Source organism: Argentina silus (genome assembly GCF_951799395.1).
Source record: "Argentina silus genome assembly, chromosome: X".
Lineage (NCBI taxonomy): Eukaryota > Metazoa > Chordata > Actinopteri > Argentiniformes > Argentinidae > Argentina > Argentina silus.
The window spans coordinates 44831021-44842307 of NC_139653.1; the positions used below are offsets into that span (position 1 = coordinate 44831021).

Sequence of the window (11287 nt, forward strand, 5' to 3'; positions counted from 1 at the left end):
TTAATAGGCTGACATATGCCATAGGGTGAACTGATAAGAAGGCAGGCTTGGGTTGTGTGTGTTGCTTGTGTCTCCCCCAAGCACCCCATATTACACCTCTCAAGAGAGGCTCATGGGATTTTTAATCACTTTGAATCACTGGGGCTGTTTTTTAAGTCATGTGTTTTATCAAAGATCTGTTGCACTAATATTGCAAAATTCAAAAATCTCCATTTAAGCTCCTGTGAAACAAAACAAAAAAACCCATCCAATATTGATCTGATGTGTAGCAGTAATGCATTGTGAGTGATTCATGTCATTGTTGCTCATGCTCAACATCTCTCTCTTCTCTCCTCTCCTTCCCCTCAGATCCCCATCATGAAGTTCCTGGCTCTCACGCTCACCATCCTGTTGGCTGCAGGTCAGTGCTGCTCAGCCTACCTGCTCTTTGTACGCATGGAACAGAATAAGGAATGATATGCATTACAATGAGCCTGTCCTCCAATGTCTTACCTATATATATATATATATCATATATAATAATAATATAATATATAATAATAATATATAATATATATATAATATATGCCATTTAGCTGACGCTTTTATCCAAAGCGACTTACATTGCAGTGAGTGCATACATTTCAGTATATATGGTCCCGGCAGGAATCAAACCCACAACCACAACAAGCGTTGTTAGTGCCATGTTCTACCATCTGAGCCACAGAGGACCACACACCACTCAAACCTCCACTGATTCTATCCAGTTTGCTATGAAGCCTGACCCTCTCTCCTCCCATCTTCCCCACCCAGGCATCCAGGCCCGTAACATTCAGGCCGATGCTCCAAGTCAGTTGGAACATGTGCAGGCTGCCCTGACGCTTTACCTCGGACAGGTGAAGGACAGCGCACAGAAGGCCCTCGACCATCTGGATGACACAGAGTTCAAAGACTACAAGTAAGGAAGACATGATGCATTTGGGTTCACTTCTCTCCCCTTAGTCACTCAGTCAACTGTTTTAGTAATGTTTTAGGTTATGTTGAAATTAAAAGTCGAATGTGGGCTATTCAACAACCTCCACAGACCTCTATCTAACCAAACTCTCTCTCTCTCTCTCGCTCTCCCACAGAATACAGCTGTCCGCCAGCCTTGACAGCCTGCAGACGTACACCCAGAATTTAGCCTCCTCCTCCCTGACCCCCTACAGCAAGGCCCTTGGCAGCCAGTTCATTGAAGCCGCCACCGCCATCCAGTCCCAGATCAACGCCGACTTGGAAGAACTGAAAGCACAGTTGGAGCCCAAGCGCGCTGAGCTGAAGACCACCGTGGAGAAGCACGTTGCAGAGTACCGCGAGAAGCTGGAGCCCCTGGTCCAGGAGTACATCAAGAAGCACAGGGAGGAGATGGACGCCCTCAAGAGCAAGCTGGAGCCCCTCGTGGAAGAGCTGCGCTCCAAGGTGACCGCCAACGTGGAGGAGACCAAGAGTGTCCTGGTGCCCATGGTGGAGACCGTCCGCGCCAAGCTGACTCAGCGTCTGGAGGAGCTGAGGTCCATGGCCGCCCCCTACGCTGACGAGTACAAAGAGCAGGTGGTGAAGGCCATTGCAGAGGTGCGCGAGAAGGTGGGGCCCCTCAGCCAGGACTTCCAAGGCCAGGTAGCCCCCCACATCGAGGGGCTGAAGGAGAAGTATGGCCCCGTTGCTGAAGAGGCCAAGGCTAAGCTCCTGGCTCTCTATGAGACCATCAACAAGGCCTTGGTGTCCTAAATGTGCACCCCCCTACACCCCACACCCTTCCCCCTCCCCCCTTTCGTTTCACACGCTGCTCCCCCCCCCCCCCCCCCCCACACCCTGCACCTCCTACACCAATGCCAAGCTGATGCACTTCCATCTGCAATGACGTGGCAGGACTCTTCTCGCGCACACACAAACAACACTCAACTCACGTGCACTCAAGCATGTGCGAGCACAGACACACACACATACATACACACTAACACACACACACACACACACACATACCCTGTATCTGTACTGTGACCATCTCTTGTGAATGTAATTGTGTGTACATGTATGTGAGTGTGAGTGTTCACAAGTGCATAGAACGTTGTTGCCACTTCTTCCAGAAAGCTTCAACAAATACAGCTCAATAAACATCTGACTGTTTCATACTATTCTCTCCTCATGTGACTTTTTACCATTTAGAACTCAGTTGATATATATAGATATCCACAGTATTTTCCAGTTTTGTGCTACTGTAACCCTTACTTTTAGAATATTATGTACCGCTTGAATACAGAGGGGGTGAGGAAATAAGCTAAACCACAAGGTTACAATTGTAATCTTCTTTTTAATAATCTCTCTGGGGCAAGGAGCCACAGTGCACAGTGCACACAGGTGCCCCCTGGGAATATTTCTGTCCTTCACAATAAAAGTGTATAACTTGACCTTAACATACATTTCACATTACACATCCCAACTATAAAATGACAAACCAAAGTATGCTCACTGATGTTCAGTGTTGTAGATGTACCTGTTCATTGATGGTAGATCATGGCCTGGTTCTATGCACATCTACCACAATGCTGGTCTTTGATAGTATTTAAACAATAAAACACAACTTTGATAGTATTTAAACAATAAAACACAACTTTGATAGTATTTAAACAACAAACACAACTTGGATAGAATTTAATACAACAAACACAACTTTGATGGAATTTTAACAGCAAAAACAACTTTGATAGAATTTAATACAACAAACAAAACTTTGATAGAATGTAAACAACAAAAACAACTTAATCCCAATTAAGTCTACATTTCTCAACAATTATAGGCAATAGTAAACAATGCAACAAATGACACTCGTCGAAAGAGCAATCCATATAGTCTGGAATATTGAATATCCCTCATCCCATTTCAGAAGGGTGACATGGAACAGGGAAAAACAACATTTATACCGCGGTTGAAAATAGTGGTTTGTTTTATTTATCTGTATGATCTTTCACTCGTGACAAGGGCCTGGCAGACACAAAGGACGTGAAATGGGAACAATCAAAACAAATCAACATGTATTGGTAACATCTCTCCAGGACGAAGGCACCATCAATAGAGAGCATATGAACCCTTGCAACGAAGAGCCATTTTCAAATTCAGATGATCTCTGATTTTGACTGTACCAGTTTATCAGTTTACTGTTGTTAGAATTCTCCAATGATTTCTGTATTCTATTTTTAAGTATTCTATGTGCCCCTCACATCTGGCCTAGTAGCAACCTATCAAATACACAACGCAGAGACTACGTAACACCAGGTGCTAGAGAAAGGGAGGAGAGGGATAACGACCTGTGGCCTCCAAGGCCTAATTCCATTGCTGGTTTATATAGTTTCTCTGGGAGATGAGTCCCAGAGAGAGTGAGACATAACCTGCTAGCCTGACACATCATTTCTTTGTATAAGTGTCCTCTCCATAAGATGTCAACCTTCAGATCTCTTTATTTCATTTCGTTGCAAACCTGAAAACTATTTTGTTGCTGCGGAAGAAATTACACATATATCTGACAACTGTAATATCCAAAGATCTAAACTTTAACTAAAATACATAGTACATATTGTATACTTATGGTCTGTATAAAACTTCAAAACACTGGATGGTTCATATTGACTGTACAACTAGAAATGTCACACCACCAAAATTTACCAAAATGGAGATATAGGGTTCTTTATTGCAAGCGTTCATATGTACTAGATATTAGCCATTGTAATATGAGCAAAGCGTTACTAGTCATTCTGTTGGTGGCCATGTAGCTATGATTAATGAGTTGATCAGCAGAGTGTGTGTCAGTCTATTGACAGGCTGTGCCCTGGTAGACTTTCATTAGAGGGAGGGCTAGATGGATGGGGTGCTACTCTGCAACCCTCAGGCTGAACCCTATCACCACTGTCCCATCATACACACACATAGGGCATCGGACACACACAAGCACGCACGCACAGACATGAACATACACACTCAGACACACACACACACACACACATACACACTCATGCATGCACGTGCACACACACACACACACACACACTCATGCGCGCGCGCGCACACACACACACACACACACACACACACACACACACACACACACACACACACACAAAGTAGGCTAACAACAACTTGATTTATGTTTTATTAAGCAAGTAGGAGTTTACAGCTGAATCATAGAACTTCAGATCTGCATACATAGATCAGCAAATCTCCCATTGACATCAATTCATGATACACAAATATCAATGTTAGTCGATGCACGCAGATCTCAAATCTTCCCTTGGGGAATTGTGAGGCCTTCAACCACTGCCATGCTTTTATTACAGTAGGCTTACTGGTCACACAACCACAATAACCTTCCTAGACTTTGATTCTTGCTTTTATGATATGGTTATATATATTTGTTTTGCTTTCGTTTTTTTTTTATGTCATTTTATTTCATTTTTCTATTTGATCTTTTATTTTATGCACTTTGTGATTATTCAGGTACAATGAAAAGTGTTTTATACCTGTAATAAATTATTATTATTGTCATTTTTATTAATGATAATAAAGTAAGGCTGTTTCCCCTTGAAGGCCTGTGGGTCAGTGGGGCCCTACTAATCGTGTGTGTGTGTGTGTGTGTGTGTGTGTGTGTGTGTATGTGTGTGTGTGTGTGTGTGTGTGTGTGTGTGTGTGTGTGTGTGTGTGTGTGTGTGTGTGAGAGAGAGAGAGAGAGAGAGAGAGAGAGAGAGAGAGAGAGAGAGAGAGAGAGATAAGGCTGAGGTCTTCAGGCTGAGCTAACCATTTAGGCAGCATGTAGATCAGTGTTGCTGAATATCCAATTAGAATGGTGTTGAAATAGTGAATGGGAAAAGCAATGTTTTTTAATCAATAGCAGCAGTTGCCTTATGTCTAAGAACTGTCCTCACTCAATAACCGGGGATAACTATAATGTAATTAATGACTTCTACGTTGCAAAGTGATGCGATCCCCCCCAGTGGAAATAATGCATTGTGTGTGTGTGTGTGTGTCTGTGTGTGTGTGTGTGTGTGTGTGTGTGTGTGTGTGTGTGTGTGTGTGTGTGTGTGTGTGTGTGAGTGTGTGTGTGTGTGATCAGTGCATGTCAGTGGCAATATGAGTTTCTAATGGATGAGGTTGAACTCTAGAGTCCCTTGAGCGTGTCTGCACGTATAAAAACCTCCAGTCCCAGACCCCCAGTCAGGCAGTGGTGTACCCCAAACTACACAGGCATAGATCTGAGGCTCTGAGACCAGGGAGCTCTGCTTTGGTCAAAGGGTACTACTCTACACTGGATAGAAAACTGTTTAGTTTAGTTTAGTTTATTTGATCATTTAAAAACAAGGCACACATACAACATTATACACTTGATTAAGAATCATCGAGGATAAAAGCACCAACAAAGTCTACGACTTATTTCCATTGTGGTCAGAGGAACAGCAGAGGACACACAGCTTTCTGGTGGGAGTTTAAAGTGGAGCAATCAGAATCAGAACAATTGGAGATTGGGACGATAACACACACATCATGGACGGTAGGCCTATAGATAGTAGCATCACTGTATTATTTTGAATTTATTCTATTCCACTTTCCTTGTAACGTCATGCTTGATTCATATGTTATTCTGATGAAGTTGTGTTTTCAATGATATGCTATTCTGGTGAAATAATTGTCCAATCATGTTTATTTCTGTTGAAATTATTGTTTATTATCGTTATACAATAAATTCATCTGCTATTCTGGTATGTTTTCAAAGTGGTTGCCTCTCCTCCCTTCTCCTCTCCTCCTCTCCTCCTCTCCTCCTCTCCTCCTCTCCTACTCTCCTTCTCTCCTCCTCTCCTCCCTTCTCCTCTCCTCCTCTCCTCCTCTCCTCCTCTCCTTCTCTCCTACTCTCCTTCTCTCCTCCTCTCCTCCTCTCCTCCTCTCCTACTCTCCTTCTCTCCTCCTCTCCTCAGTTCCTCAGCTGTCTCACGGCTGTGCCCTCACACTGCCCTGCTGTACAGAGGGTGGCTCTGCATGTGGCAAAGCCCCCCAGGTCAGCCAGGTCAGAGTTCAACTTGAGATGCACGCTCTGTGGCAACAGTTTGACCAGCTGGGTACAGAGATGATCGTCACCAAGGCTGGGAGGTAGGGGGACACACACACACTCACACAGACGCGCACTCACACACACACACACACACACACACACACACACACACACACACACACACACACTCACACAGACACGCACTCACACTCACACAGACGCGCACTCACACACACACACACACACACACACACACACACACACACACACACACCCACACACACACACACACACATACATACACAGGTGTGCGCGCACACACACACACACACACACACACACAAACAGTTAAGGTAAGAATTCTTCTGTTTTTGGCTGGTGACTCTAGGAGGATGTTCCCGACGTTCCAGGTGCGGATCTCCGGGATGGATCCTGCCGCGGAGTACGTGCTGTTGGTGGACTTCCTGCCAGTGGACGACAAGAGATACAGGTGAGGGGTACACACACACACACACACACACACACACACACACACACACACACACACAGGCTCATTGTAATGCATGAAATGGAATAAGGAATGATATGATTGATACCATTCCTCATTCCATTCCATGCATTACAATGAGCCCCACCCCGATTTCTACCTCCACCAGCCTCCCCTGGTAGACTCCTGCCGAGGCTCAAGAGAATAGAATAGTGAAATGCATGCTTCATAGATAAGAAGCATTACCTTATGTACCCACCCTAACCCTAACCCTACTCAGAAACAACATTTAGATATAGAAAAGTCATTTTTGTGTCCCTTTAGCTAAAACCTTTCATTTTAGGTGCCTCATATTTAACAACACTAAACCACCTCTTAAATCCCCTGATGTTGTGGTGGTAGCAGTGGCCCAGTGTTCAGTCAATATAAAGTGTGTGTGTTTGTGTGTGCTGTCTTGTGTAGATATGCCTTCCACAGCTCGTCCTGGTTGTTAGCAGGGCGAGCAGATGTGGCCGCCCCTGGGAGGATGCACTTCCACCCAGACTCCCCGGCCAGAGGCTCCCAGTGGATGAAACAGACTGTCTCTTTCGACACACTCAAACTGACCAACAACCTCCTGGATGACAATGGACATGTGAGACAACACACCAATTTTACAAGACACACAGATCTCATACTGTTACTTGCACTCATTTGAGTGTACATCAGTGGAGGCTGGTGGCGGTAGACATCGGAGAAAGCGCTCACTGTAATGCATGGAACGGAATGAGGAATGGTGTTTGATACCAAGTCAGCCCCTCTGTATGTCACTCTATTACCTCGCCCAGCACACTACTGAGACAAACCAAACTGAGCCGGGCAGAGCTGTTACCGGGTTAGAATTATGGAATGGTTTGTTTGATACCATTCCTCATTCCATTCCATGCATTACAATGACCCCGTCCTCCGATTTCTACCTCCACCAGCCTCCCCTGATATATTTGTGTTGCATGGTACCCATCCAGATGATCCTGAACTCCATGCACCGATACCAGCCCAGGTTCCATGTGGTGTATGTGGACCCTAGGCACGACAGCCAGCGCTACGCCCACAGCAACTTCTCCACCTTCTCCTTCCCAGAGACCTGCTTCATAGCCGTCACAGCCTATCAGAACCATAGGGTACGACTGTTGTTGTTGTTGTTGTTGTTGATGATGTTGTTGCTGTTGCTGTTAATGGTGATGATGATGATGATGATGATGATGATGATGATGCTGTATGTTGCCACTTGAGTCCAACTACAATTGCCCCCCTTGCGAATGCCTTTTTTTAATGAACTGATATATATTTTAATTTAATATATTGTTTTATCTGCATATAATAATATCATATACTGTAACTATCATGACTGAAGCTGTGTTGTGTCCACCCTCCTTCTCTCCCTCCACTCTCTCTCTCCTCTCTCTCTCTCCTCTCTCTCTCTTCTCTCTCTCTCTTCTCTCTCTCTCTCTCTCTTCTCTCTCTCTCTTCTCTCTCTCTCTCTCTTCTCTCTCTCTCTCCTCTCTCTCTCTTCTCTCTCTCTCTTCTCTCTCTCTCCTCTCTCTCTCATACTCTCATGCCTATGACCTTTTTATTCCCCCCCCCCACCCTATACCTCCACAATCTGTCCATTCTGTCTCTTTCCTCTCGTTCCCCGCTGCCTATGTTACCTCTCTCCACTCAGATCACCCAGTTAAAGATCGCTAGCAACCCATTCGCTAAAGGCTTCAGAACCACTGACCCAGAAGGCTGGTGAGACAAACACCTTCATTTGATAGTGTGTTGACTTGAATGGAGGAGTGAGTGTTAAACATACAAGTCAAGGGACCAGGGGAGGCTGGTGGAGGTAGAAATCGGAGGACAGGCTCATTGTAATGCATGGAATGGAATGAGGAAAGGTATCAAAACACCATTCCTCATTCCATTCAATGCATCACAATGAGCCTGTCCTCCAATGTCTGCCTTGTTTGTCTGGAACAATGGAACAAATGGAACAGTCCCATTAACTAGCTATTAAGTAAGCACTGCCGACCACAAATACCTTCAAGTATTTGACACCACTATATGTATTTGACCTAGGTGTGGTTGTCAACCTTGTTGTGTGTCCCTGTATGTGGCTGTGTGTGTCTGTGTGTCTGTGTGTCCCTGTGTGTCCCTGTGTGTCTGTGTGTCTGTGTGTCCCTATGTGTGTCTGTGTGTCCCTATGTGTCCCTATGTGTCCGTGTGTGCCTATGTGTCCCTATGTGTGTCTGTGTGTCTGTGTGTCTGTGTGTCCCTATGTGTGTCTGTGTGTCCCTATGTGTGTCTGTGTGTGTCTGTGTGTGTCTGTGTGTCCCTATGTGTGTGGCTGTGTGAACAGGGTGGGCAGTGCCAGGCACCCTCTACCCGCCTGGCAACCACCAGAGGGCAGTCACGAGTCAGGCAGCGCCCCAGGAGAGCAGCGGTCATGGAACACAAAGGGTCTACCACGTAAGTCGCCAAGGCCCGAGGCACTGCCCGCTTCTCCTAAACTCAAAGCAACAGTGTGTCACATTGAATTAAAATGATGTTTAGGCAACAGTCAGCCCCTCTGTATGTCACTCTATTACCTCGCCCAGCACACTACTGAGACAAACTGTTACTGGGTTAGCCTGGTTAGGCATCGACCGTAGTCGCTGAAACGGTGCTGGAAAGGACCATGTCACAAGAAAATATCAGAGCTAGCACTGTAGGATTCTGTAGTGTGCAAAGGCCCTCCATCTCAGTTCATAACTCCAGCAATAACCTTAAAATCAGTGGAGGCTGGTGGCGGTAGAAATCGGAGGACGGGGTCATTGTAATGCATGGAATGGAATGAGGAATGGTATCAAACAAACCATTCCATAATTCTAACCCGGTAACAGCTCTGCCCGGCTCAGTTTGGTTTGTCTCAGTAGTGTGCTGGGCGAGGTAATAGAGTGACATACAGAGGGGCTGACTGTTGCCTAAACATCATTTTAATTCAATGTGACACACTGTTGCTTTGAGTCCCGTCCTCCGATTTCCACCGCCACCAGCCTCCACTGCTTCAACTGTTTTTCTTGCTCCTTTTTCACATTAGCTTTCACTACACTGCTAACCAGGCTATCCCACCCCTTCTTCCTCTAGGGCAAGATGACCCAAACATGACCTCCCTGTTGTCAGAGCAGCGTGGACTAGTCCACCATCACATAGAGGGACTGAGCTGTACCACTGAGAGAAAGGAGGGGGACAATATTTTTCCATCCTCAAGTTTCTTCATCCGTCCCAACTTCTGGGACTGTCCAGGATCTTCTGGGAGATAAAACTTGGGGTGTGAAGAAGAGGAGGAAGAGGGGGGGGGAGAAATTCCCAACGCGATATAGACATTCCTTTAGAACTGTATGACATTCTCCCTATCTTGTACTTGCTTGCTCGTATTTCTTAATGGATCTGGGTTGAAATGTTCTTTCATTAGATTAATTATTTAGACTTTTTCCCTCTGTGGTGTACTATAGCCTATCCTGAGCATAAGAGGGGTAGAATTGGCCAGAATTCACTGGGGGGAGCCCTACTAATGGACCCCCTGGAGACTGTCAAATTCAACAGCTAAATTATGTATTCTGGAGCATTCTAAATGTGATTTTGGAACCTAATTTATAAAATATATTTGACGATAAATAACTCCAACTCATCTTAGTGAACACTTTGTATAATGAAGTGAATGGTACTGTATTTGACAGTGTTTTGATCAGCTGATCTCCAAGGCTAGCATGATTAAGTCTGGTGGCTGTACAACTTAAGTATGCACAGATCTGAATTTTAAAAAAAGGTGAACTCACACTAACTGTGCTGTAAATGAATTAACAGTATCTAAACATGCATTCAAGATTATACCTTCCACCACCACAAAACTATGCTGTAGGGTTAGGTTTATCACAAAACATAAAATACTGTGACCCTCCACTTCTACCCCCCACTAAGGAGTCTCGGTGAAAAGATTAAGCCCCGATATTATCGTTGAATGACAAAAATAAAACCTTTTTCCAGTAATCAAATCATTCATTCCAATACAGTACATCATTTAGCTAGAAAACTGTTGAAACTATGGTGTATGAATTGCACGAAACACACTTAAAGAAAGCCACATTTTCCTGGAAGAGTACTTCAACCACCCTCCACCCAAAGTTGGATTCTGCATTTCAGTATTATTGTGTCAGTCAAACCTACGGCCATGCATATACACTGATATTCTAAAGAGTTGTCAGAAATGGACGTAATGTTTTAGTTAGTAATTAATATTTACAGACTTCTTTCCAATTGATCATAAAAACACTGTTTATAAGTCGTCCTCCTCGAATGTACTTACGCAGGCAGTTTGAAATCGTTTGTTGGTAATGAACATTGTTGTTCATTCAAATCATTTTAATAAAGAGGAATTTCATAACAGTATGTATGTCATAGTAGCCCTAATGATTCAAAGACAATTACGTATTTCTAATGCATGCCGAATTAAAAAACAAATAATTTAGCACATATTTCTCTCAATAATGAATAGGCTACAGGGCCCCACACTAAGGAGACGTGAAAAACTACTATAGAAAAACTACTATACCCACAATGCTCGGCTAGTGGCTGTATTTCCCGATTGAGGTGGATGTAGGGAGATGCTCCGTTCTCAGTATACGAGGATGCAGGATTGATGGAGGAGACGGGTGAATGAGAGAAGATAGAAGAGAGAGAGATTGTACCGAGAG

General features: G+C 44.4%; 2 protein-coding genes across 2 annotated transcripts; both read left to right on the top strand.

The window, feature by feature from the left end:
• Nucleotides 1-348: 348 nt before the first annotated feature.
• Nucleotides 349-1746, top strand: LOC310822415 (uncharacterized protein; the record flags this gene model as incomplete). Its single annotated transcript, XM_083694753.1, has 3 exons — nucleotides 349-400; nucleotides 793-937; nucleotides 1110-1746. The coding sequence occupies exons 1-3, from the start codon at nucleotides 358-360 to the stop codon at nucleotides 1744-1746; spliced, it is 825 nt and encodes a 274-aa protein (XP_083550879.1). The 5' UTR covers nucleotides 349-357.
• A 3801-nt stretch (nucleotides 1747-5547) lies between these two features.
• On the top strand, nucleotides 5548-9162 carry LOC310822416 (T-box transcription factor TBX1-B-like; the record flags this gene model as incomplete). The annotated part of the gene is made up of 8 exons (XM_083694754.1): nucleotides 5548-5554; nucleotides 5976-6147; nucleotides 6438-6539; nucleotides 6999-7170; nucleotides 7541-7696; nucleotides 8239-8306; nucleotides 8914-9023; nucleotides 9152-9162. The coding sequence occupies 8 exons, from the start codon at nucleotides 5548-5550 to the stop codon at nucleotides 9160-9162; spliced, it is 798 nt and encodes a 265-aa protein (XP_083550880.1).
• Between the last annotated feature and the right edge of the window lie 2125 nt (nucleotides 9163-11287).